This window comes from Pteronotus mesoamericanus, unplaced genomic scaffold (genome assembly GCF_021234165.1).
Source record: "Pteronotus mesoamericanus isolate MK-2021 breed Mesoamerican mustached bat unplaced genomic scaffold, CSHL_Meso_final contig_101, whole genome shotgun sequence".
NCBI lineage: Eukaryota > Metazoa > Chordata > Mammalia > Chiroptera > Mormoopidae > Pteronotus > Pteronotus mesoamericanus.
The window spans coordinates 708,318-735,993 of NW_026555001.1; the positions used below are offsets into that span (position 1 = coordinate 708,318).

The window sequence follows — 27,676 nt, forward strand, 5'->3', positions numbered from 1 at the left end:
CCAGTGCTGCCAGGGCTAGAAGGGTCCCCAGTCTGACCACAAATGAGGAAACTGAGGCTTACCAGGCCTCTTTCACACTTCACCACCCCTCCCCACCCTGGTGCTTATCAATCACTCCAACTAGGTCTCTTACGGACAGAGCTCGGCTGTCAACTTGACTTCAGGGAAGGAGAGCTAGGGCAAGGGGGAGACACACAACCTTCACCTGAAGGAGTTTAAAGAGCTGGGCGGGGATTGGGGGTGGTGGAGGGGCGGTGCAAGAGTCCAGCCCAAGCCCTAATCTGACACGTGCCGATACCACTATTTCACAGTAGACCGAGCTGCCCATATGATCCTAAAGGGCAGAGAGCAAAAGGCGTTTATCTCTCTCCCCCAAAGTACCCAACCTCCATGATTTTTCTCCTAGGCCAGAAGAGCCTTTCTAACTGACCTGGCACTCCTAAAACCAGCACTACAGGAAGAGTAGTACCGAAGACGACCGTCGCGGCCGGGGGGGCAGTCGGGGCGCGCTTCCTGGAGGAGGCGGCGCTTTTCGCGCGCTCCAGCTGGTGAACCAGCCCTTTTCCTCACTCACCGGTGTCCAGAGAAGTGAACGAGGCGCCTGGAATGGCTCGCCGGTGGCTTCCTCCACTGGGCACGACCATAGCCTGCATCTGCCGGACCAGCTCGGGCATGCGGTTCCAGTGGCCCTCGGCGCGGCAGCGCTCAAGCTCGCTCTCTATCTTCAGGTGGGAGCTGTGCGCGCCCTTCGCAGCCATCTTCGCGCGGGTGCTGTCATGGGAGGTGCGGCCAAGAAGGGGAGACCCGGTCGGGGGCGGCGTCCCGGCTGGGGCGCACACGCGGGTGGGGTCGATGGGGGCGCGGACGACAGCAAGGGCCCCGGTGGCAGCGGGGGCCCAAGCGGCGGCGGGCGGGCAGCAGCAGCAGCACTTGGTGCACCTCCCGGCGCCTCCGGGCTGGGGCTCCGGCTGCGCGGCCCGGACGCGTCCAGGAGCAGCCTCCGCCTCTGCTGCAACAGCTCCTGGCGCTGCTGCCGCCGCCGAAGCAGCAGCTGCTGCCACAGCCCCCGCCCCGGGCCGGGGCGCCGCCAGCTGCGGACCCGCCCCTGGCCTCTGCTCCACCCCCGCGGGGGCGTGGCTCGGGCCCGGCGAGCCGGGCGCGCTGGCGGCCACCGTGGCCACAGGAGCCAGGCGCGGGATGAGCACTCTCGCCAGCCCCGGCGCCAGCCCCCCGCCGCACACGCGGCGGACTCGGCGTTCACTTTAATGCTGCGGGGAGCCCCGGCGCCCGGGGGCGCCTTGCTCCCCGCCCCCTTCCCATCCCATTGGGGCTCTTAGCCTGGGAGACCTCCGCCCAGACGTCCCGGCTTTGTGTGGTGGCCCCGTCACCACTGCTGTCCCTGGCACGTCACAAATCCAGGGAGAGGCCGGCCTGTTGGGAGTCCCCAACTCCGAGAGCGAGCCTCCCGGGAAACCTGCTGCCGCCGTCCGTAACCTGCCCTGCTCCGTGCTGGGAACGCTCAGCCCTTGTGCGCGACTCCCGGCATAAGCGGGAGAAAACTGGCCGGTTTCGAGTCCCTCAACTTTCGGGACGCCTCCATTCTGACAGATTTTGTCTTAACTTTTATTTTTTTAATTTTTAACATTGGTGTTCCTCTTTCCAACTTGACTCCCCTACACTAACTGGCTGGTCTGTCCTCTGCAGAATCCAGTTTCCCTGGATTTCTTAAATGTTTTTAAGCTGTTTCTTCAACTTGGTATTTATTTCTTAATTCTGGTGTCTAGAGAGTGTGATCAAAGCGGTACTGAGCCCTTGGCAGGGCGTAGTCAGGCGCTGTGGGGTGCTAAGTGCAAGGATTATTTGGTGGCCTGAAGGCAGGGGGCAGACCAACACCTTTTGCCTGCTACAGGTTGTGGCGGCCCGTCATCGGAGTGACCTCGTTTACAGTTACGTGTAGAGATTGAGGCCTTCACGTAGGAAATCACAGCAAGACCAAACCAAAAAGCAAGCAAGCAAGCAAACAAAACCCTGTATTTAAGTTAAGACTGCAGAAAACAGGAGTCAGGGCAAGCTTTTAAGTATAGACTCCTCAGACCACCCACGTGGGTCTTTACTCCTGCGTGACCTTGGGAGTGCGTTTGACCTCTGGATATTAGGAGGCTGGCTGACGGGCGCTTCTGGACAGCTGTAACTGTGGGAGGGCTTTTTGTCAAGCCGGAGCCGCGGCTCCTGGAGCTTCGTCCCACTGGGCCCTTTGCTCTGGGGCCACATGGGGTTATTTATTGAAGGCCACCTTGCTGCCCTACCCCGGCCTCCATTCCCTTTAGCTACCCTCCTCTCCAGGTTCCAAATGCAGTTCCACTCCTTGATCGGTAAGCAAGATTTCCTCACCTTGGAGGCTGCTCTGAGCACCTGGGGTCTGCTCTGAACTTCAGAATCCAGGAGATAGGTGAAGGAAAATTAGGACAGCTCTGGCAGTTAGAACCTACTCAATACACTCCTCCTTGCCTGCTCCTGTCACCTCCTCTAGCTGGCTTTTGGTTAGTCATCTGCTGGCTGCCCTTGCTAGTTACCAGAACTGCATTTTGCTAGGAGAGTGACTTGTGCATGTCCTTAGGGTGAGGGTGGCCTGAGAACACCCTGTGATTTACCCCTGGTCTGGCATTCCCCACAGCCAGCCCTGGGGCAGGCAAAGCAAAGCAGAGTTGATAAGCAGGAGACAATCTTTATGGAAAAAAGAAAACCTCCCCTCCTCCCTTTTTCCTCCAGTCCTTTGCCAGCCCTGCCCCCAGGTTGCAGGACTCTGGGGATCTAGCTAAAGAGGAATGGCTGTTTGTTGCTCTGACCTGTCCTCCAATATTTGTGTGGGCATGGGTCTTGGTGGGCGGAGCACCCCTTGGCAGGGAAAGCTCTGCTCAGCATTATGGTAAAACTTGTGACAAGCCACTCCTCAGTACTGTGGACCATGTGCCTTCGTGGCTCTTTTCCTGAAGAGGCAAGACCCCAGCCCTCGAGTGACCAACATTTTTCCAGGGCAGTAAGAGACTATAGGCACAACAAAGAAAAACCATGATTGTATTAGTAACATTTGCCAAAACAAAAGGCATATAGAAAGGGTGGCAGTTGTTTTTATTTTTTAATAATCTGAAAACTCCTAGGTGAGCATTTAGGATAAATTCTGATAAAGACTGCTTGGCAACTTGAAAAGGCTACCAAGATAACTTGCTGTTAGGTGAAGTTGAGTTCATCGCTCACCAGAGTGAGGAGAACATTGCCTTGATGTTTTAGGAGCACCTCAGAGGAAATAATGAAGTTCATAGGCGATAAATCAACTTGCTGAGAAATGTGCGTTTTCATAGGGCAACAAAGATACAACATGAGGGACCATCAGGTTTGAAGGGGACCCTAAAACCAAGCCGACGGAAGATGCCACTAGTTTACCTGTTGCCCCAGACAAGGTGGGGAGGCGCTGGATCATGAGAGAGACTGTAGTAAGCTATGGGCCTTTTATTAAAAAAAAAAAAAAAATCTTTATGTATTTGCCTTAGTAAGGAAAAAGTTAACAGAGTAAATTTTCTCCTTCAAGCTTCCATAAAAATGCTGACAATGTGGCAAAAATTTTACAAAAACAGTTTAAGAACAATTAAAGTGCATACAACTCTTTTTTAAAGTTTATGTTAAACGTCCTTCACTAAATAAAAAAGAATTCTGCTTTTAATTTCCAGGCCTTGTTGAGTAATGTGTTGGTCTTGATTCTCATGGTAAGATCTCTCATATATGTATGAGTATTCTTAGAAAGCTTAATGGTATTTAGTTAGGCTGGAAATGGGAGAGTATTGAAGAGCTTGTTTGATCTCACAAGCCTGTTCAGGTTTGGGTTTCCAGAGAAAAGGTTTGGTTACCAAGAACTTGGGTGAGTCAAAAAGTGGTATGGGAATTGCAGGAAAATTGGGAATGTACTGCTTGCAAGTGGCCAGTGACATCCAGAAATCCTCATAATTGTCTCTTAGTTATTGGCGGGTAACCTGTTGCACAGCCAGCTGTCCAGAGTAAGGGGATTACCTCCGCGGGATAAAGCTTGTCTTAGGTCATGCACTTTCCTTTGACAAATTGTTAACTTCTCTAAGAAAGTCATATGATCTCTCTGAGATAAAAGAGTAAGCAGATAAATAAATCTGTCTTAGGGCTCACCTCTTCTTCGCTACAAAAGTGATCATCCACATATTGGATGAGAATAGAATCACAGGGCAATTTAAAGCCCTTGAGGTCGTGGTTGAGGTCAAGCAGAAGGACACCTCAGTAAACTGAGGCATAGCGGTCCAGGTATGTTACTGATTTCCCCTGGAGAAAACAAACAGTTATTAACTTTTGATTTAAAGAAACACCAAAGAAAGTACAACATAGTTCTACAGCTGTAAAACACGAGGTGTCCTTAGGTCCTGAAGATAAAATAGTATTTGAGTTTGGTTCCAAGGGAAGCAGAAAGTGACTTTATCTGTTTCCGTGGGGACCTGAGTGAATCTACATTCTTGCCTATACAATTGGATGTGATATGAAGACTCCTTTCTCTTTAAGGCTTTTGATTATTATGTTGTTTGTTTTTTAAGAAGTCCCCCCGCTTTTAAAAATTTTCTTTATTTTTTTAGAGAGAGGCGAAGGGAGGGAGAAAGACAGGGAGAGAATAGGTTGCCTCTCACACACCCCCAACTGGGAACCTGTTGGTAACCCAGGTATGTGCCCTGACTGGGAATTGAACCAGCAACCTTCCAGTTCGCAGGCCACCACTCAACCCAATGAACCACACCAGCCAGGGCTGATTATTAGTTGTAGTCCTTCTTTAGCATCTTGTTTTAGAAGCTATTGTGCAAGTTTGGGTGGAGGTTAAGGTGGCCCAGTCTGAACCTTGATGGGTTTAGTCTGGTAGAATATCGGTAGAATATCAGAATTGTTTCCCCACAAAGAGCAAACAATTCTCTGTGCTTGAGCTACACACAGAAGTACTGGTAAATCAATATCCAAGCTAGCCAGGACCTCATTACGAATAAGGAGGTCCTCTGGGACTGGAAGGAAGAGATCATCAGGAGAGTATTCGCACAGTAAATCCCTTGCTATTAAATTAATGAGTGTAGTGTCACAAAGGAGAAAACTTTCTTGTGTTAAAGGTTCAAGACTGAAAGTTAAGGCCGGGGTGGGGGCTGCTGGAGAAGGTGTGGTGAGGATTATTAGATAGATGCATGTGCAGGACGGGAGTAGTTTATTGACTCCAAGGAACAGGCTGTATAATAGAGCTTGGGTTTAAATTGACATTATTGTGCCCACATCAATCAAAAAGTTGTAAAGTTGTCCTTTAATTTTTAGAAAAATGTTTCCTTGCAGGCTTAAGGGTAGAATGGGAAATTGAACACCTTCATTTCTTTTCTTTCTTTCTTTTCTTTCTATTCTTTCTCTCTTTCTCTCTTCTAGAGCTCTTTCAATATAGAGCTCTTTCAAGGTTTTGGGGATCTGACCATAATGGCGTTTCCCATTCTGTTTTGCCTTGCATATTAAATTCCCTGTTTCTGGTATAAGGCCATTCACAAAAAGGTAAGAGGGAGAGCCAAGGTCAAGTCTGCTTCAGGATTTATTCCTGAGTGTTGCCCCTACATATTAAAGAATCTGTCCCTGAAGTCTCCATCTGATTTCTCCTTTTTTGGTTCAAAGAACTGAATCAGAGCACAATCTATTTTCACAGGAAAGAAAAAGGATAGTTTCTCAAAGACCTTGACCAATATCTGCAGCTTTTCTAACCCCCTTCTGTCTCCTACGCAATTCAAGGTTTTTAAGTCACCAGTGGAGGTCTTCCAGTTCTGACTTTTTCATTGAACTTTTTGCATCTGGGAGTCCTACTAACATAGGGACTAATTTGGCATATATCTGGATGCTCTGGACTATATATCCCTCCAACTATCCTAAATTCCCCTGTGACATTCTCTGTCTTGTCTAGGCCTTGAAGAGTTTTTGATAATGACTTTCAGCTGAGAATGAAACCAGCGCTTAAAACTCACCATAAGAGGTTTTCTGTGTGCAGAAGGAAGTTTACCTTAAAGAGGTAAGTGAAATTTGGTGTATCTGGCTGGCCAGGAGGGAAGGAGAGAAGGTCAAAGGGAGAGATGGGGCAGCAGGAGAAGCATAGGATTGTTACCCAAAAACATTTGGGGTTCTACTGCCCACCACCCAATAGGCAAACCTCAGAGGCAGAGTTTTGGTGAAAAAGGAAAGGGCCATTTATTCAAAAGCTACACATAATTTTGGAAGAGTGGCAGGTTTCTGCCTTAGAGCCCATTCCCTTTAAAACCCCCAAAGGAAAGCAACCCTGCCACCCTTTGCCAGGCCAGACCAGTCCTAGGGTGCGTCCTGAGTTCTTTCTCCCATTTAAAAATACTGTCCTTTGGGAAATGCAGGCGACTGCAGCATGATCATCCAGGCATTTTAACTGGTTCCCAGTCACAGTCTGGCTCAGGCGTCTTTTGGAGTCTGTGTATGCTGGCCGCCTATTTGCTCCATGCGGCCGGCTGGCCTAGCACCTGCCCTTGTCCCTTTGGCCATAGGCTTGCCAGTGCGTCCATGTGCCTGGCAGAGCTGGACCACTCAGTGCAGTGCCAGTTGCCTAGGATGCTGGCAGACCATGCGGTTTCCGGGGCCCACTGGCCTTGGAGTGCTTGGGCCCCCGGCTGGGTGAGCCAGGGGAAGCGGAAGGACAAGTCTCTGCGTGCCCTCCATTTAAAAGTCCAGACCTCAAAGCCCACGCATGGCAGAAGCATCCAAATTCCCAGCCTAGTGTCCATCACGCTCATCAGCTTGCGCAGCACCTCTACCCCTGTTTTTGCTACCATGTTAACCACAGTACACATGTGTTGTACCCATGTGTGAGCTTTTCAGCCCGCACATACTCTGTATATGCTTCTTCCTGCTATACCAGAAGCTGCTCTGATTTCTTTACCCTTACCTGGGGGTATGGAAGTCTATTACATGGGCAGAGGCTGTGATTTCAATCCCGCCTCCGGTACTTCCTGATTCACTTTGGGATTCCCTCCCTTCTGCCCAGCAATCTGGCCAGATCTCCCCATAAAAGGATGGGGGAAGAGGATAGGAGGTTGGAGTTGTGATTCGAGGGGATGTACAAGATGGATAGCTTTAAGTTTTTCATATTTGGTATTTTCTTTTTTTTTTTTTGCTTTGGCCAAGGAATCTGTTAAGGAATAATTTTGAAATCCAATTTCTTTTGGATGCTTTCTCACCTAATAAAAAAAATAAAGATCATTGGATGTTACGGATTGTGTTCCTTTTTCATTCTAGGCACTTCTCAAGTGAATAATTTTTTTTTCCTATCAAAAGCTCCTTGTAGTGGCCACTGTAATTCTAAATTATCCTGGTGAGTTGATGCTGTTTAGAAAGATAACACAGATTTGGGCCACAGCATAAATACATGTAAGAAGCAGAAGCTGGCCCCCAGTAAGTCATGGGCTGAGGTTTATACTGAGTCTGGGAACGGCTGGCTGAGAGTTACTTATCACTCTTGTGGCTCAAGGACCACCGCCCACCCCCAGCCCTGCCCCATCTCACAGCTAGACCTTATCCGACCACAGTTCTGATGAATGCAGAGTTCCCAGCAGATGGAGGATGTTCAGAGATTTCTGCTGAATCAAACTCTCAAAGACAAAACAAATCTGAGGAAAGTTCTCATAAGGTGTTGATAGTGCCTGACAAACTTAGTCCCTAGGACAGCTTAGGGATGGACTTACTGGCACCACCTGTCCTCTTCACAGTAAAGTCTTCTCTTCCAGATGTACCACAGCATATGACCAGGATGGACACTGACAAGTAACAACCTTGTTAATAATAAGGCAGCTATCCACTGAGGAGAAAAGACTTTCAAATATGGTCAGATAATCAAAGGATTCCTAAGAGGTGTTCCTTGTTGCTAGGGGACAAAATAGACTCAGTGTTTGGGCAAGTCAATAAAAATAACAGTTAAAAAAAGAAATTGCTACTTGGGCCTAATACAGCAGGCTTTTCATCCCTCCCTGGTGTGGAAAGACCACTTCCAGGAGCAAACTGTTTCTGAGTCAGGGGTCTTGCACCACAGTGGTGAGATGGTCTCAAGTGCATCTCGATGGGCCTCAATAATCAAAGACTGGCTCCCTGAAAATATCATGGAAACAACTTTGTGATAAGGCAAAGCTGAGTTTGTTCCCATCCCACGAAGGGAGAACAGTACCCTGTAGAACCATAACAGCATCTAGAAGGCGGGGGTGGGGGGGTGTGGTGGCAAAGGGGAAATGTATGAAGTGTTGGGGTCTATTTTAAGGTGGCTCTTCCAATGATGGGACATGTTTAGAACTGGGCAAGAATCATGAACAATAGTTGCGGATTGTTGGGCAGGGCAAGGTGGAGGTTTTGAGGCAAGAGTTTTAAAAAGCCTTAGAGAATAAAGATGCAATGTATTGAAAAGTTGCAAAGTTCACTTAAATGGTTTCTTCTTGACATTTCTGCAAAAAACAAAAGTTAGTTACAACTTGTCTCATCTAGAGCAAGAGTTTCCTGCAATAGTAAATTCATGTTAGTGTCAACAGTAAATTGTTTGGGTGTAGATGGTTTTGGTTCTTCCTGTGTACTGACTCAACGATGTATTATATATGTTATTAGAGCATCCCCTTGCTCCTATCAGATCACTTTCATTTGTACTGGTTGTCTCAGTGGCCATGGGTAGGAGGCCATCCACAGGTGGAGACGGCCTGATGAGATGTCTCCCCCACCTTCAACTCCAGCCTCCTCTCTCATACAGTTTTATTTGCCATTTGGGGTCCCCAAGAGCCCTGTGTTCCCAACAGGAACCCTAAAAATCCTAAATTTGAATATGACTTAAACCTCTATTCATAGTCAACAGTCTTTCATCCACTCCTTTCAGCAGTGTATGTGATGTGGAGCACAATGACAAACTGTCTTCCCAAACTTCTGTAGTCACATGGCCCACAATCTTTACATTCAGAATCAGCTTTTACTTATTACCATGATTATTGGCTCATAGCATTTCTGGCCATGAGGTCTCATGTCTTAGCGGATTGTCAGTGCGGTGGACTAGCCAGCTCTATGGTGACTCTTTCCCTTAACAGCTGCCAGAAAAACTGGGGATAATCATTAGGTAAGGGACAAAGCCCTACAAAGCCTAGCTTCAAAGCCATAAATTCTTTGTGCTTGTGCATAGTAGACACTTAATAATTATTTGGTATGTTGATTTTAGAATCCTAGAATGTTAAAGGTTTTCCCAGGCCTGGGAGATGAGAACTCTGCTGTGTCTGCCATCCCCACCCACCTGCTTCATGGTTCTGATACCAGCACGTCCCTCCATGCACGGACCACCCACCCATCCTCCCATTTCCTTCTGTTCCCCCAGGGTCCCTGGTGACTCCTACGTCTCCTTCGTGGCTTCTGTGTCAACTTGCAGGACTGCTGCAGTGGTCCCCTCCAAGAGTGGGGAACCACGCTTCCTGTCCACCTTGGCCACTCACTACTGGTTCTCTGCCCAGATGCTGCCATTCTGGGGGAGAGAAGTCAGCCCAATGCACCAGCACTCAGAGCTCACCTGAGCTGGTCTGATTTGAAGCTCCCCCCTCAACTTCTAAGACCTCCTGAGTGTCTGCCCTTCAATGATTATACCAGTTTTAGGCCTTGAACAGTAGCTTTGTTCCATCTGCTTTTCAAATCATTTAATTCTTCTTTCCTATCATTTAAAAAACATTTTTGTTGTGAAAAAACACAATTAAAAGAAAGTATATAGAACATAGCTATTATAAAGGAGGGAGAGGAGAACAAGGCAGTGCAGAGGACCTGTTCCCTTGACACAGGAACCTTTGCCCCAGGGAGGCGCTGCTGGCTTCCAGCTTCAGCCACCCTGCCTGACTGCGAGGGCCCGCGGCTGCGCAGTCTGCTAGAGGAACGCAGCGCCGTCCCCTCCACCCAGGCCCACACTCAATCCCCTGCGTGGTACCCAGCAGTTATTCAGATGTCTATGTCCATCACAGTGAGCAGGTATAGGGAATAGATGCTTCTGTTAGACCCGTCTGGGCTGGGCTTTCCAAACTACTCAGAATATCAGAGAAAAGGTTCTGATTATGAAGGCTAAAGGGTATGTGAGATGTGGAGCAAGTTTACAGGGACATGGCAAGAAAAATAAGACAAACTACACAATAGTGTTTTACAATAAATTCTCTGCTTAATCTTGTATGGGGAAGGGTTGTTTATTAAAATCTTGGCAAGTCTGATAATAAACCTCTAGGATAACATCTAATATGGACCTGCTTTATCCTCCTTGTCCCCTACTCTACCTCTAAGTGCTAGTGGATGAGCCATAAGTTAGTACAGAAAGGTTCATATAAACATTCTGGATGGTTCTTTGGCTACATAATCCTTCTTCCAGAAGGATTATTTTCTATCATTCAAGCCTTTACCCTTTCCTGAAAAAAGAATGCTCTGTGAAAAGAAGTCCCTTTTAATTTTAAGGTGTTCCTTTTCTCATGTCCAGGGTTGTCCTTGAGTGTACCATAGACCCTGGGAACACTTGATCCTAACCAGTTCCAAAAAATAAATGAATCAATCAGTGACTAAACAGAGGGTTTGAACTAATACGTAGAGTAAACACTGTGGCCGGGAAAAACTCCAGAATAAGTAACTACCTCTTTTCTTGTAGTGGCCATGATACTAAATAGTGACGTGTCAATTGAAGTTCTGTAAATTAAATCTTATTACAAAGGCAGAAATGACCATTATAGAAAATCCCCTCTATAAGAAGAGACTTTCATAATGTGAACAGCCAGACTGTAACCTATAGATTATTGTGTTTGTTTAGCTAATGACCTCTGTGTGTCCCTGTCTTGTGACTAAACGCCCAGGTGGGCCAGCTCAACTCTCACCTACTTGGTGAAGCCTCTCCCTGCCACCCAGGTCTTACAATTCATGTTTTTTCATCCCTGTACCCAATTTTAACATTGTCTGTGTCCCACATTTCAGCTCTTTTCAATATTCAATTCCTGCAATACTTTTTTTTTTTGAAAAGACATATAATACTCAATACATTAAAAAATGTTTCTCTTGCTGCATCCCTTCTTTTCTATATTTCTATCATTGCAATCTTTGGTATAATGATAATAACATGAATTTCAGGTATGGGTCAACAGGTATCACTGTGAAAAAAATAAAATTAAAAAAATCTTACCATTCTTTTAAAATTGATTAACTGATTCATTCACTCATCCACCCCTTCATTTATTGTTATTAAAACTATTGGATGTTGGGCCAAGAAGAGAAAACAATTATTAATGTTACTTAGGGGAGAATGAATTGTAATGGTGGGAATTTGGGGGGAACACAGGACAAAAGTCACCTTATAAGTGATATAATCAAGTAAATTTTATTCTGAGCAGGCGTGTGTCAACATTTTACTAAAAAAAAACAAGTGCAGTGCCCTGAACTGACCTGTACTTTAAAAAAAAAAAAAAATACTGAAAGCTGGATTAGAAGCAGCCAGATCCCTGAAGACCAATTCATGGAAGGATCAATTCGTTCAATGTCCAAGCTACCCCCAATTTGCCAAATGAACAATTTATCAAAAACTTAGAGTACTCTTGAAAATATCCAGTGACTAGTAAGGTATTTTAAAATGAATATCACACAGAATATTTTTATTCAAGATATTCTTCCATCCCTTTCCCTGCCTGTGCCCTAAAATTAAAAGGGAAGGGAAGGGGAAAGTCAAGGAACATATAGCAAGGACTCATGGACAAAACCAAAGGGGAAGAGCTGAGGAAGAGAAAGTGGTGGGGGGGAGGCAGAGACAAATGTATTTAAAAATAAATAAATAAAGGGAAAAAAATGAAAAAAGAAAAAGATATTCTTCCAGATATTATTCTCTAATATTCTGATTCAAAACATGCATATTTAATATATTCTAGAATATGTTTTTCTTCATGAATATGAATATGTTCCATAAATATACTGACTTCTGTTTCTTTCAAAACATCTTGAAATGAGTGTAAAATAAGTCAAGGTTTCTATTCATTGGAAAGCTAAGCTCATAAGAAAATTAGGGAAAATTCTCAGTGGTCAGAAAGTTAAGGGGGAGCTAAGTTGGGAGATGGGAGAGGGAGTGTTGGATGAGCAGATACCGAGACTTCCCTGGGGTTTATTGGTCTTAGGGCCCAAGGACTTTGAGTTTTAATGGACACATAGCAACGGGAGAAGAGCCATTGGGTTAACAAGAATAAAAAGACTTGATACTTTCACATAAAGTTGGAACTCTCAAGGGGTTATTATACCTTTGATGAAAGCACGAACCGGAAACAAAATCTGCAGAGATGTGCAAGGAAACAGTAAAGCTGTATCTCTTGGCCTAGCATCCTGATTGGGGGAAAAATAATTTCCCTGAGAATGTATAATTAGAGTCTGCCCATATTCAGGTCTAGAGCTCAATCTTATGCTACCTATAGAAACCCAGAATGCACAAGTTGAAAAATTAATTTAAAGTAGATATTAAGCAGATGATAAAATCTCTTTGAAGGAATATACCTTCCACCTGGACCACATAGGCTTCTCATAGGCAAAGCCCCACTAAAGATGAGCTCATCATCTAAAATTATAAAATGCAGGTGGAAATAATCATTGTGGGTAAGAGTTGAGAAATTCTGAGGGAAGTGGTACAGACCTGGCCTGACATCATAACATCAGCCTGGCATGAACATTCCATAGTTAAGGTCTCCTAGTCATCGGAAGAATCTGTCAGTAACTGAAATTGTTTCTTTTGTTTACCCTAACCAGCCCGTTCAAGAGCACCCGTCACTCACTAGACTCTTTGCTAGAAAGTCTATTAGCTTCTCGCCCACCCAAATATCAAACTAAAAAAATCCCAAAACTTAATGTTCTGACAGTTCCTTTAGTTATTTTCTTTTCTTTTATAAATCCCTTTTTGTTAACAACAAAGTCCTATTCTCTTTACAATAAATGAGTACATCATTTGCATGCAGAGAAATAAATGTCTACGTTATTCTTTGACCATGTCAAAAGAGTAGACACAGTAGCCTGACTAAACCACAATAACTAGCGATAATAGAATTATCAGACTATTTTTAAAAGCATGCTTAAAATAATTAGACTTATCCCTAAATATTTTATGTTTTTGGTTGCTATTGTAATAGTATTTTAAATTTTTCATTTTCCATGTGTTCATTATTAATATATAGAAATACTATTGATTAATTGTATATTAACCTGTAGCCTATGGCCTTGATAAATTTACTTAATAGTTCTAGTAGCTTTTTAGTAGTTTCTTTAGGATTTTCTGTGTGCATGATCATGTTACTGTTACTTTTCCATTCCAATTTGTTTGCCTTTTACATCTTTTTCTGCAATGGCTTGAAGTTCTCATATAATGGTGAATAGGTGTTGCAGGTGGATATCCTTGCTTTGTTCTTGATGTTATGGAGCAGTGTGGTCTTCTACTACAAGAACATTAACTGCGGGTTTTTAATAGGTGCGCTTTATCAGTCTGAGAGACTACCCTTCTATTCCTAGTTTGCAGAACGTTTTTTTATCATGAAATGGCATTGAATTGTGTTACATGTCCTTCCCCCCATATTTTTACATGATCATATAGCTTTTCTTATGATCAAATATTTATTTCTTTATTTATATACTGAGGGAAAATAACTTTGAACCTGAAGTTTTGTGATCATGATATCTCCCCTGCCAGGTAAGTATAAACCTGAAGTTTTGTATACAGCCAAATTTTCATTTTGATAAGAGAGAGAAATAAAACTGTTCTCAGGCAAGCAAGGCCTCAAATATTTGCCACATGATAATCCCCAGTGAAAATACCTTTAAAGGAGGGTTAAAGCAAGAGAAACAAATCCAGGAGCATCTTTAAGAGATATGGCATGTCAGGGTGATAAATATTTTTTATAAACTTATTGTCCTTTAAAAAATTAGACTGGAGAAAAGAGAATATTTATCCAAATTAACTAATGTCAAAAATCACAAACAAAAATATGATTGGAAGGAGAGGAAGACAAAAGGGATATTAAGACATGATGCTAATGTATTTGACTTTTCAGGGAGAAAATATATATATTTAGAACTTTACAGAATCAGCAGGCATGAGACTTTTCATCAGGAGTGATACGTTCTTTGACAACAAAGATGGAAGAAGGGAAGTTATCAAATAGGTGCTCAGCATTTCCAACACCCCAGTTTACAGAATATCTGAATGTGGAACATCCCAATAGAAGCCAAAATTCTTTTAGCACCTTTTACTCTTATCAGAAATATGAATAAGGGAGACAGAAATATGAGCCCCTTCCCTGGTGCCTTGATTATAGCAGGTTTTACTGGATATTAGTATTTTGAATTGCCCCTTTTGGGGTTATCCTGAGCTTTTCATGCCCTGGGGCAATGCATCTTACTAGGGTGGAAGATGTAAGTTCCCTTACATCTGCAAAGGACCCTCCCCTTACAAGTGGGGAGGGAACATAACTGTGAATGGGCATACGTGTTCTAAGGCAGATCCTTGTCAGGCAGGTACATTTTAGCAAAGAGCGCATGTGCAAATAGAGGGCCTGCAGAGGAATCTCTGAAACTGCCCGTGCCTGAGCACCCCTTGGAATGTTTCTGTGTGCCCTCTGTGTGAGTGGTGATGGGCCATCGTGACGGGAATGGGGAACAATGTAAGATAGGCAGGCTGGGTAGGATTGATGGCTTAACACATAATAGAGCTTTACAATAAAGAATTGAAAAAATCACCATCTCAGAATTTTAAATTCTTTGCTCAAACCATAATCAGAGTCTCTAAAAGTGTCCGAAAAGAAAGTCCCTTTTCTCTTAGAGCTGCTGAACATAAGCAGCTAAAATCTAGATGCTGTGTCTGGTACTGTGGGAACCTATATTATTACGACGTAAGATGAATTTACAAGCCACTCATGTCTCTTATGAGAAGGTTGTGGCATGGACTAAGAACACATGGAACTTTGGGAATTTGAGTGCGGGAATCTTGCTGGATTTCAATTCATCTCAGCACCTGGAATTCCTAAAACTGAGTCTTCCTTGCCAGTAGAAGCAGCTCCTTCTCTCCATCCTCTCACCTCTTGCTGGTGCCCTCTACTAGCTTAGCCAGCAGAAAGCCAGGTGACAGGGGAGGCTAGGAAATGCAACCCACTGGGGTCGGCCCCTTGCGAGGCAAAGCACAATGGGGAAAGAGAGGAATGGCTCTGAAGTCACATAGTCCCAGGACAGGACACCGCTGTGCTTTCTGCAAGTGCTACTAATGTCTGGAGTCCCGCCCTGGCTCCCGTTGTCAGGTAGATCCACTTTGCATTCTCCTCACCCCAATCGCCAGGTCTCATCTGGTTGCTTTGCTCTCACACCTGGCCCCCTTGGAGGGCGTGGGAATTCTTGCTTTCTTTTGCTGAACCATGCTGAGGATGGAGGGCCTCCTTGGGGATGCTCTTAAGCCCATCTTTCCAGACATCACCCTCAGTATTGCCTTTCCATTGTTCAGGTCCCACATTGGGCCCCATGGGGCTTGGAAAACACTCAAGGAAATTGGGGTCTCTACCCTGGCTCGAACACAACCAAAGCCAAGAGCCCTTGAACCAGCTTGGAATCATTTTTAAGGGGATTCTGCCCAAAAGAGTGCTGGAGTGCCAGGGTACACCACATATTGAGAAAAGGCCATCAACTTTCTGAAGGGAGTGCTGCCCTTGTCAAGGGAACTGTAGTGAGGGGTCCAGCAGGAGAGTCACAGGAAAGCACTGCGAGTGAGTGAGTGAATCAGCATTAAACATCAGTCAAATGGGTGGGGGTGGAAGAGACAACCTACCGGACCAGTCAAGTAAGAACTTCCGTATTCCCCTAACCACTCTCCAATCCTTACCCCCATTCAACCCTGGTATGCACTTAAGCAGCAGCTAGCAAGAGGGGGAAGAGTTGGTGATTGAGAGAGAGGAACTTGTTTTTTTATTAGGCAACTTTCTGTTGTATTTTTTTTTCCCTAGGCATGTCCACATATAATTTAGCTACAAAAACTTTCCAAATTCGAATTCAAGAAATGCACATTAACCATTGTATACAGTCAACTAATTATGCAGACTGTACCATTATAAATGGACAATCTCCAGTTTCCACTGAGCCTTCAGCTCAGGCCGGAAGGTCTTCTATCTCCCCTAGGCAGCTTGCTTTCTCGGTTTCACAATGAATATTTCAAATTTTGACCCACCCAGTCTCTCTGCACCCTCCTCTAACATGGCAGACTCAGCAAGTTGTCATGCTTCCCAAATTTCAGGCTAACTCCACTCTGGGTTTTATATCCATTCTCTCCTGCCTCCTCAGTTAACCTTATTCTTTTAATTTTGTCCATTTTACTGTTTCTTCAACCTCATTTTTGATGGCTCTTTACCAGAAAGATTTAAAACAAATCCAAGGCCCTCCACCTTAAAGACAACCCTTCCTGCCTCCTGTGTCCCCCTCTAGCTATTTTCTGTCCCTTCACAGGTAGTGCCTGAAAGACTTGTGCATGCGTATGGCATTTGTATTCGTTCTAGTAACTCTTAGTACAGCAATTTTCGACTGGTGTGCTGCAAGAATTTTCAAAACATGCGATACCTGACTATTTAGTCAGGTGAAGTGACCTCTTTTTGATTACCAAATTTAAAAAATTACAGCCAACACAACAATAGCTATCTGGTGTGAATGAATCAAAATTATACATTTTTTTTTTCAGCAAGAAATATAGTTTTTGGTGTGCCACAGAATTTTAGTAATTTAGTTGTGTGCCATGAGATGAAAAAGGTTGAAAATAGCAGTCCTAGTATATAGGAGGACTCAAGAAATGTTACTGAATTACTGAACAAATGAGCAAATGGAAGAATAGATGAATGGCAGATGCAGGGCTGGAAAATGAGTTTTATCAAACCAACTCAAACTTCAGAGTAAGGAAAGGAGAGGGGGTGTTAGATTGATAGGGTTTCTTCAGGAACTTTCGGGTCCTGGGACTTTTCTCTGGGATAGGATTGTCAGATTTCAAACTCTGATGAAGGCAAGAAGGAACGACTCATTGTCTATGGCAGTTGCCTTGGCCAACTTTCAAGCCACTGATCTGCTAAAGCCAATTGCAGGAAGGGTTCTGAAACTATCTACTTACTTAACCAGTTTCTTTTTTTCCCTGTCTCCGTTTCTGGACCCAGGCTCATATGAAAAATGATTATGTATCTTCTTGGAGGCAAATGGGGGGGGAAAATCTTAAATGACATTTTTACATTAATTTACTCATCTGGTCAATAGATATTCACTGAATGACAGTATTGTATGGAAGGGAAGGTATAAATAAGAGCAGGTTTCTGCAGGGCTTATTTATGTATTTGTTTCTTTTGTTTATGAGTCTTCTTTCTTTCTTTTATTTATTTTTTAATACTTGTCTTCTATTGAGATAGCGGCTGATTTCACGAACTGCACCGGTAAGGTGCTGTTTGAACTGGGCCACCCGTAAAGTCTTGGGGGGACTCCGGTATGAGTGAATAGGTATTGCCGATGATGCCTCTTGTGGAACGGGGAAAGCAGAGTCTGGAAGTAGGCCCATTTTGGAAACACAGGATTCCAGGCCGGCTCTAGCGTCTTTAGGTCTTTCATTAGGAAAGGAATTACGATTCCTATTATCTTCCTTTCCATTTGCAGTTGGATCAACTTGTAAAAGTGGAAATGGAGGCGGAGCTGGAAGCTAGCTTTGGGGTCCGCCCCACTCGGTTTTTGCCACTTTACCTCCCACGTGGGACAATCCTTAGAGTTTTCGAACTTGCCTAGCCACCTTCCAGGCCCCTGGGGGTTCAGGTTAATTACCCCAGGCGCCAGCTGAGTGTTGCCTTTGGAAACAGAAGTAATTGCGCCTGCCCAGCCCTCTAGAGCCCGTCACACGTGGAATTACCCGAGTCTTACAAACTACGGAGCTCTGGCCAGGGGTGGGACCCTGGCAGGGGCGGGACCCTGGAAGGGGCGGGGTCTCATGGCGCCAATGGGCGGGCAGAAGGGAGAGAGCTTGCGCACGGCGTGTCTGGGGGCGGGTCCCGGCTGGGGAAACGCGTTGTGAGGACGGGGGCTGGCGAGGTTCACGCTGAACGGTTCTCGTCTGGGAAAATTTGGCAGTTGGCGGGCTGCGAGGGTAAGTGAACTCGAGAGCAGCCCCGGTGCAGGCTGCGGCTTGTGAGTCCCCCTCACTCGACCCTGGGGGAGGAGGTCGGTGGGGAGGAGCTCAGGGGTCCGCAACAGGGCGGAATCCCAGTGTCCCTCTGGGGTTTCGGGACCTCGGGCGCAGGTTGAGAGGCCTCAGCGGCCTAGGTGTGGGTCTCCGACCCGGAGCCGGCCTCGGGAAACTTAGCTGGCCAGGAGCAGAGCCTCTGTCTCGGGGCAGAAGCTTTTGGGGGCTTTGACTCCAAAGGGGCCCTGCCTGGCCGATCTCTACCCTCTTGAAGGACCGGCCGTGGAGCGTAACTCAGTCTGCTGTTGGTGCCCCCAACCCTGCGTCCCCTTCAGCCCATGGAGGGGACAACAAACTGGTCCTGTCTGGCCGGGCGAGCTTGGCTTGGCTGTGGCGGGAGAGTGGGAAGGCGAAGGAGGCTGATTTCCTCTTGTATTTCCTATCCGGGCATGGGCACGCCATCCACCCAGTGCCCAAGCCAGAACCTCGGCGTCATTCTCACCTCCCGTGCTCCTTTACCACCCATATGGAATCCATCACAAACCTCTCTGAGATACGTCCGTTTTTACGCTGCCAGTATCTGCTCTAGCTAGTTCAAAGCAGTATCATCTCTTACCTGGACTGCCCTGCTCCTGACTGTTCCCCTGAATGCTTTGTTGATTTCTCTATAGTTTTTTTGCTAGGAAGCCAGAGTGATGGACTTAAGGCACAGATCTTAGCACAGCACCCTTCCCTTTCTGACCTTTCAGTGGATTCTCTTTGCTCTTCCAAGCTATCCAACAGGGCTTTGCAAGCCCCTTCATGGCCTGTTGTCTTTTTACTGTAACTCATCGGTCTCCATTAGAGTGTCTTCAACCATATTGAACCCTTTTTAGCTCCTGGGTTGGACCAAGTTCTTCCTAGGCTCAGGTGTCTGTTACACCAGGTTCCCTCTGCCTCTGGTGCTATCCTTTGGTTGAAAAAAATTATAATCGTTAACGAATTACTTCAGTTGTGGGTTGTGTGTCTTACTGAACCACGGGTTGTAATCTGTGTGAGTGGAGTTTGTCTCAGTCACAGTCCTACCCTGAATATCTTATGCTGCTCGGGGCTATCAGTAAAGAGTATGTTATGCCCTTGGCTGGTGTGGCTCATTTGGTTGGAGCATTGTTGGGTGACCAAAGGGTTGCAGGCTCCATTCTCAGTCAGGGCATGTGCCTAGGTTGCAGGTTCGATTCTCCAGTCCAGGTGCCTCTGGGAGGCAACCAGTCAGTGTTTCCTTCTTACATTGATGTTTCTCTCCCTTCCTCTCTTTCTCTAAAAGCAATGGAAAAAAAAATGTCCTCAGGTAAGGGTTAAAAAAAAAAGTAAATAAAGAGTAAGTTAGTTAAATGTATAAATGAAGCATGGCAGCTCCTTGGGCACCCCAAATGAACAATAGATCTGCTCTTTCAGAATCTATGCTCAACTCCCAACCCATATAGAGGTTTCTTTGGCCTAGGAGCTTGGTTATTTTCTCCTTTCCAGTTCAGGCCCATGGAAGTACTGATCAGAGTTGTTCTTTGGCATTGGCTCTGTGTACAGGATGTCTGAATGTTGATGAGTGTGGCTGCCTTTGAGTTTGAATTCTTAACCGAGGGCCCGTGGTGTGAGAGAAATGCTGCTCACAGCTGCTGTGGCCTTTATGGGAGAAAGGCTGGCTCCAAACTGTTACGTGCTGATAGGACAAACTACATAATGGAAGGAACAGGCGGGCCAGGCCAAATCTCTGGTGGGAGGGCTCCAGAGGGAAGTTATTTTCCAGCTTATGCCAGATCTTTTGCGACAGGGAACAACATACCGACGGCCAAGACCCACTGCCCTGATTCAGACATGAAGGTCTGCTATGTCAGACGTGAAGGTCAGATCAGCACTTTGTGATAAATTTTGGAGGGTATAGGAGAGACAGAAAAGATAGGTTCCCAGCCCTCAGAGAGGGAGGAGAAGAGAAAAACAAAAGATGAACAATATGTGACCATATCTTAAGGCCAGATGAGTGTGAGAGACTGCAGACTGAGATCAGAAGAGGGAACAGTTGATCTTGGCTTGAAGAACCCAGAGGTGATATTTGAACTGGGCCAGCAAGGAAGAGGGATGACAGGTGGAACCAGCGGGAGCAAATGCTCTGGGACTGGAAGAGGGCGCTGGAGCAGCCAGGGGAACCCTGTCACAGGGAACCGCAGTGCCTGGTGGCTCCCTGCTGCCCACAGTCCGGTGCTTCGCTCCCAGGACTGAGGCTCCTCCTTTCGTAGGCTGTCTCAAAGCATGGGTTGTATTCTGAAGCCTTTCAGAAACCGCTTCTCCTTCAGGTTTTTCTCTAACCTAACCTTTACATTTTCTCAAAGAAGGCCAGTGAAGTCAGGAACTCCCGGGGGTTATCTGCCTGGCTGTTTGCTCATGGCCTTGGGCTAAGTGGTTGGACTGTGGGTGACGCACCTTGTTCAGAGGGGTGATGGGAGTTGCTTGTGCTTTTTTTTAATGTGACTGTTTGAAGTGTTAGGTGGCAGTCAGATTCCCCTTTTCACTGCAGGTCTTGCATTCCCTGTTTTCATTACTGCTCTTGAAGTAAGAGTTTCTCCTCTGTGTTATTAGATTTGGTTTCTGTTGTGTTTTAACACAGACATACCTCAGAGATATTACAGGTTTGGTTTGTGACCACCACAATAAAGCAAATACTGCGATCAAGTGAGTCATGTGAAATTTTTGGTTCCCTAGTGCATATAAAAGTTATGGATACATTACACTGGTATTCTCTTAAGTGTGCAAAGTACAAAAACATCTAAGAAACCATGTACATTCCTTAATTAAAAATACTTTATTGCTAAAAAATACTAAATGTCATCTGAGCCTTCAGGGAGTTGTAATCTTTTTGCTGGGGGAGGGTCTTGCCTCAGTGTTGATGAAAACGCAATAAAGTGAAGCACCCAATAAAACAAGATATGCCTGTAGTTAGAATGCCTGTAGTTAGCAAACCAAGATGGGATGCGTTCAACAGCAGTGATTCTTGGCCTTTACTCTGCCTCCCTGGAAGAAGGGATCATTTGGCCCAGTTACTTTTTAGTGTTTGAATAGAATTTCCCCCAGCCCCCAAATTTAATATACTAAGTTTCCAACCACATACTTACAGGAAATGGTGCCATGGGTTTAGTGATCACTCAGCTCAACTCAAAATCTTTTGAGATGTCTCAGAAAAAGGTTTTGTGCTCAGTTACATTGACATCAAACCTTGGCAGCATGTACGTGAAAGTGGGACTCCCCCCATCCCCCGAGGACCATGGCACAGAGTCTACGGACTGTGCCTGGCAACCTCTGTGCCTGGCACTGCCTGATGCTGGGCTGTGGATGCAGTGCCCACCCTCACAGAGCCAGTGCAGCAGGGAACACCGACAGTAGTCGGGTGTTGTTCAGGGTCACGTTCACAGCTGTTGTCAGCAATGGTCAGGACCCTTGGGAAGGGACGCGCTCAGGAGCGTATGGGGAGGACACCTAAGTCAGACTTGGAATTGAAGAAGGCTTGCTGGGGACAGAGGCCTCTAAGGCACATGAGTCTGAAGGGCTTGGGAGGAACTGACTTCTCTCTCTGATCCCTCCTGTCCCAGGACTCTTAACAAGCCTTTCTGTCCTGGCCGGTGCTGTGGCTGCTGCAAGTAACTTGAAACCTTGTTTTCTGGCACAGTGGCAGTGGCCTCATTGGGGTCTGGATACTTTTAAAGTGAATTATTCTTTACGGACTTCTGCAGCCTGTTCTTTTTGTTTGATGTAAACTGTATATGTTGAACATCTTTCCCTATTTTTAATTTGGACAGATCGCATCATGATATCCCTCTCCAGTAGTAAGACTAGGTGCTGCTTTTCCACCCTAAAAGTTAGAGATCCCAGTGACTATTGTCCCCTTAGGGAGGAGGCCACGGGAGGTTACATTACTGATAAGGCAAAAGGGGTTTGGGAAAATTTTCCTCAATCTTGTCGGGGTGGCATTTTCCAGGGTCCTACCTTTTAGGATGGGTGAGGGGGCTGCAGCATGTCTACCTTCCATCCCAGGTACAGGGAGTGGAAATGGCACGGCTTTGGAGCTGAGCTCTGTGTGTAGCATGTGTGAGGGTATGGCCAACACATTATGCCTTCTCTTTACTGCTCTAGGTTTGGGGCTGTGGCTACCGTTGGCCCTTAGAAATCATGGCACTTGTTATCCAGTAGAACTGGCACTGCCGCCTTTTGGGCAGTGAGTGTGTAACTCAGGGCTTTTCTTTGTGTTGGTCTGCAGGTCTCCTGGCTGTCCTTCCCCCCTTCCTTTTTGAGGCCAGTCCATAAGCCCCGGGAAGGACCAGGACTTTCAGTTTAACAAACATGTAGTAAAGCCCTGCCTGATTCTTGGTGGGAGAAGAAAGCACTCCTGACCTCAGGGAGCTGCTCTGTAGCTGACTGCATCTTCCTGTTGTTGACCACAGTGTCAGGTCTAGCCAAACCTGGGAGTATTTGATGGAATCCTAATTTCTATATACCTCTCCTAGCCAATGCTCTTTCATGGTGGTTAAGTTACTGGCCTCTGTCACAGGCCTGTAAATGAATGAGACAGTATTTAATGTGAATCTTTTTTGTGATGGCCTTGAATTGACCCATCTCATTCCTTCCCTCAACTACCTTTGCTCCACTAAATGCCTTCCCTGCTGTACTGCCAGATTAGCCATTCTGAAAGCAAGCTCTGACCTCATCTTCCATTCAGGAACCCTCAGGGGCTCCCCATTAGCCTCAGGAAACTTCAGTCCCCTTGGCTTACCACGCAGTCATGTTCAGTACTGCTTGGCTTATTGTTCACTGTTCTGCCTACTTCACACCCTCTGGTTTCCCACTTGGAGTTTCTTTCCCACTTGTCTGCGCCTGCCACTCGCTTGCACCATTCCCTTTGTCCTTGGATCCCGGCATGTCCGGAGCACACTTATCCATCCAGGCCCAACTGATGTCCGTCAGCCTTTTCTGATTTTCCCTCACCCAGAGGACATTTCTTTCTGTGAACTCTCAGAAGGTTTATCTGTCTTAGTACAATATACTTTCTCCCTTTATTAGTGCTCTTTGTAGGAAGTATTTCTCTCACCATACTGGAAGGTTCTTTTAGGCAAGAACAATATTCACATCCCTTTAAGCTATCAGTGAGTTGCTTCGCACTCGGAAGGTGCTTCAGGAAATGTCATGGACTTGCCCATTTGTGTGATGGGGACCCAGAGCCTAGTGGTCTAGTGGCAGAGCTGGCCTTGGGGCCAGATTAACATATTCTCTTCCCGAGCCTTGCTCCTTCATCATGCTTCTCAGGAGCACACTGTGTTGAGTCTTGAAAGAACTTGAGCTCTGGTGTTCTCGCCTTCATCTTCTGTGTTCCCCACCTCCCAGGTACCGGTGACCATGAGATCTCTGCGGCTGATCAGAACCCCCTTCCTATGCGGTCTGCTCTGGGCCTTTTGTGCCCCAGGTACCAGGGCCGAGGAGCCCAGGGTCGGCTCCTCCCATCCTGGCAGCGTGGGCCTGGATAAGAACACAGTGCACGACCAAGAGTACGTATTCAGCCAGGGCTGTGGGCCAGGGGTCTCCCCATCCCCTGCAGCTGCAGCCAGCTTCGATGGCACCCTCAGTCTGTTTTCCTTCTATTTGAACTCCTCGACATTTTTCAAGGATGATATTCATTCCTTACATCCACCTGTAGGTCAGGCATTCCCTTTTTCATCATCATATCACCAGTGGAAGGTCTTGAGTCCCAAATAGGATACATGACTTACCTGAATTCATTCTGTCTCTCAGTACAGACAGACAGATATACACACATGCACACACGCAGCAGGAGTGGTGGAATCCAGAATGGAGCAAAGGTTTCTTGACTCTGACAAGATCATTTTCTTTTTTAATTGGCACATTCCAACACTGAGTCATTTGTTGCAACTTTTGTCTTGGGCCAGTTAGCCTCATGTAGTATATACTCCATTATCCTTGAATTGCTTAAAAAATTGTTTTAATTGATAGTCTCAAAAATATTATAACAACATTCTAGTAATAAAGAGGAAAAACACCCATAATCTTGCCAGCATGATAAAGGTAGTGTTTGATTTTATTCCTTGCCCCTTTCATGGCCTTGCTTATCTCTGCCATCCTTGAGTGTGGTCTGCCACTGTATCTGTTTGTTTTTGTGCGATGGATGAATTTTAAGATCTTGAACTTTTAAGAGTCCTTGAGGTTTTGCCATGATCCGACTGTCCCTGCCAAGTGGTCTGAGTCTACCTGTTGGTTTCTAGGCATATCATGGAACATCTAGAAGGCGTCATCAACAAACCAGAGGCAGAGATGTCCCCACAAGAACTGCAGCTCCATTATTTCAAAATGCATGATTATGACGGCAATAATTTGCTTGACGGCCTAGAACTCTCCACAGCCATCACTCATGTCCATAAGGAGGTAGGTCAGGCAGTGGTGCACTGGATAGCAGCCTGGAAAGGCCTCCCTTTGGGACTTCAGTCCCCACTCTTGATGACCTGTGCTGTCCTCGTGCAACAATATTACTGCTTCTCCTTTCTCTGCTCATCACTCTGTCCTGACTCTTTTCCTATTAAATGGTCCTTCTCACAAAGGGCGACCTGCTGAGGCGGAAGCCCCAGGCCCTTGTGTCTTTAACAAGCGCTTATAGGCATCTCTGCTGCACACCAGGGTTTGAAAACCAGTGCCTGAAAGACAGACCATGCTCAAAATGCAGAACAGGGGAGAAGTTATTTTATTTGAGAAGAGTGGGGAATCGGAACCAAGGGACAGGGAGACTCAGCAATAATTGAAGGTTTGTACGTTGCCGCAGGCAAACCAGTTTACAAAGCATTTTCAGGTAGGTTAGAGATCTCACTTGATTTTTGCAACAGCTTATGAGTAGGCAGGGGCAGGCCTTTTTATTACCTTATTCTAGAGGGGAGGTAATTGAAATTGAGATCTTACGTCTTCAGATTTAATGCTGTCCTGCTCTGCCACACCGCGGTGTAGAGAGGAGGAGAGGCAGAGTTGGAGAGGTGGGTGCGATCCCATTGGCTGCCCAGGAGAGGAGGTTTGGGTTGCCTCTGAAGGCAGCGGGGAGCGCTGACAGCTCTGTACAGGAGAACAGCGTGACTGGAGCCATGTTTCGGGAAGACCTTTGCTGTGGGAGGCCGCCTGATGGATGTGAGGAGAGTCTGGCATCAGGGAGAAGCACAGATTCAGGGTCCTGGCAGGTGAGGGTGATGGTGGCTATAGGAGAAAAAAGGGTGGACATGGGACAGGTGCCAAAGGAAGAATCGACACGGGATGTGACAGCATTAGCTCAGCACTTGGCACAGTGAGCCTCTGGAACAGGAGAAATGCCTTCCCCTCAAAGATCCTAACAGGTTCCACTGGTTGGCAGCGCCTTCTTCCTCTGGTTCAGACCCCAGGGTGTAGTCCAGAATGGACTGTTTCTTACTTTATCAGGGCAAACTGTGCCCAGAGCTGACCCTTGGGAGGGCCTGGGCTATGAGTTTTCTCTAGGATCGATTTGTGGGTCATGGAATCTATGAAATGCAAAATTCTGTGTAAGCCAGGTCTGTCTTTCTATAATGAACATGCATGACTTGTGTAAGTAGAAAAGGATGGAAAGTAATCTTTAACATAAATAAGCAAGGGCCAACTTTGATTGTATCTTTCTTTCTTTCTTTCTTTTAACTGGCAAATATAATTTTTAAATTGGATCATTATGAATCGACTCTATATTGGGTATATGATTTGTGGATTCCTACAAGTAGCCACCTACTCATTGACGGAGATTTTGGACATGTATGAGCATGGACGTTTTGGAAATTAGTTAAGTAAGCACTTCCAATAAAATGTGCCAACTCATTGTCTAATTTGAATTTTGTAGGGAGGGAATGAGCAAGCACCACCGATGAGCGAAGAGGAACTGATTAACTTAATAGATGGTGTTTTAAGAGACGATGACAAGAACAATGATGGATACATCGACTATGCTGAATTTGCAAAATCACTACAGTAGACGTTTGACCATCTCCTAGTTATTATGCAAATGTGACCCATTACAATGTGATTGAACACTTTCGATAATGCAGAATAACTCCTTTCCAACTACTGCTGAAGTATTTTGGTAAAAACACGTAGCAAATGTTACACTGGTGTGAGAAAGAGAAGTCGAGAAATAAAAGAGAAGCAAAATGGGACATGTTGTAGTCCCCAAGTACTGTTCAATCTCCTGTCAGACAAGGACTTGATTAAAGAATCTTTTTAAGAATATTGGATAATTGAATAATTGGAGTTGAGTACTCAGGAACATGACTATAGAATAGTGCTAGTCTCTAGGTTTTAATTCATGCTACCTGAAAAGTAAGACAAGCTTTGCCAAGTGGACACACTTTTCAGTAACAGCGAAGGAATGGAATTAATGCCAAATGTTCCCCTGTGGGTCCTGTCTCTTCAAGTAAACGTGGTCAGTATTCTGTAGAGTTCCCCTAGCTTAAATGATTACTTGCTTTGGGCAAGTGATTATTGATAAAGCTATTTAAAAGCCACAGCATAACAACAAACATCAGATTTTGAGTTCAGCTAACCACAGAATATATATCTTTTGGCACTCTGGATATGATATACCACTGACCTAAGCGATTAACCTTTTTCAGTTTTTCAATATTTTATAAAACTACTGCCATATTCTCATACTTTATTTCTTTTATGTCTTCTTCAACCTGGGAGAGACCTTGAATTTAAAAACATTCTTTAATCAATAGCAAATGTTTTAGCTTTTCTTAATATTTGTATTTAACTCTGTTTTTAGGATTTTGTTTTTTCAGTTTAGAAATTTAAGAGTGCAAGGATTTATCCCTCTTGCTCAATACAGTGTGGGTAAAACTACTAGCTGCCGTAGCCTATGTGAAAGCTGAAAAGATTATTCACCAAGCACAGTGATCAACCTGTACAAGTGCTAGTTAGAATGAGTGTTGTTTAAATGACCTCTTCTAACCTAAATATGTGAATTCTTTCAGATCAGGAAAGATTAGAAAAGAAGCCTAAAAACTCTTAACAGTGTGAATCTCAATAATGGTTAAAAATGAGAAGCAGCAGCAAACTGTAATTTGGTTTATTGGATGTGATGGACATACTGTGATAGAAAAATCTTGAAATGATTGAACGGGGAAAAAAAACTGCATAGAATTTGCTGTATGATGTATAGAGATTTATTTTATTAAAGTATTCTTATAAGAAAACATTATTTGTAAAAATGGTTTCCTGTGTCAAGTATTTGTGCATTTAGAGCTGAATTATAAACTATTCTTGTAAAATCTAGTTATTTTGAAAGATTTATATAACGAATTCTGGATATATGACCAATAAAACTGATGAAACAAA

The 27,676-nt window shown here is 45.2% G+C and overlaps 2 protein-coding genes across 3 annotated transcripts in view; one reads left to right on the plus strand and one right to left on the minus strand.

Moving 5' to 3' along the window:
• TTC7A (tetratricopeptide repeat domain 7A) overlaps nucleotides 1–1,042 on the minus strand; it is a 113,386-nt gene extending 112,344 nt beyond the window's left edge. The window contains exon 1 of the mRNA XM_054566908.1: nucleotides 575–1,042. Within this exon, the coding sequence (XP_054422883.1) occupies nucleotides 575–758 (184 nt within the window). The 5' untranslated portion in view covers nucleotides 759–1,042. The remainder of the gene's footprint in view (nucleotides 1–574) is intronic.
• On the plus strand, nucleotides 600–27,676 carry MCFD2 (multiple coagulation factor deficiency 2, ER cargo receptor complex subunit). 2 transcript variants are annotated; one of them, XM_054566933.1, is made up of 5 exons: nucleotides 600–728; nucleotides 5,984–6,088; nucleotides 23,672–23,832; nucleotides 24,565–24,724; nucleotides 26,181–27,676. In XM_054566933.1, the coding sequence occupies exons 3-5, from the start codon at nucleotides 23,684–23,686 to the stop codon at nucleotides 26,310–26,312; spliced, it is 441 nt and encodes a 146-aa protein (XP_054422908.1). In that variant the 5' UTR covers nucleotides 600–728; nucleotides 5,984–6,088; nucleotides 23,672–23,683; the 3' UTR covers nucleotides 26,313–27,676. The 2 variants fall into 2 exon arrangements, with proteins under 2 accessions (XP_054422908.1, XP_054422906.1); XM_054566931.1 differs by lacking the exons at nucleotides 600–728; nucleotides 5,984–6,088 and adding an exon at nucleotides 18,139–18,232.

Coding starts and splice junctions, on each gene's coding strand:
- MCFD2 (XM_054566933.1), top strand. CDS start 23,684: ATGAGATCTCTGCGGCTGATCAGAACCCCCTTCCTATGCGGTCTGCTC. Junction 23,833..24,564: donor AACACAGTGCACGACCAAGA/GTACGTATTCAG, acceptor GTTGGTTTCTAG/GCATATCATGGAACATCTAG. Junction 24,725..26,180: donor TCACTCATGTCCATAAGGAG/GTAGGTCAGGCA, acceptor TGAATTTTGTAG/GGAGGGAATGAGCAAGCACC.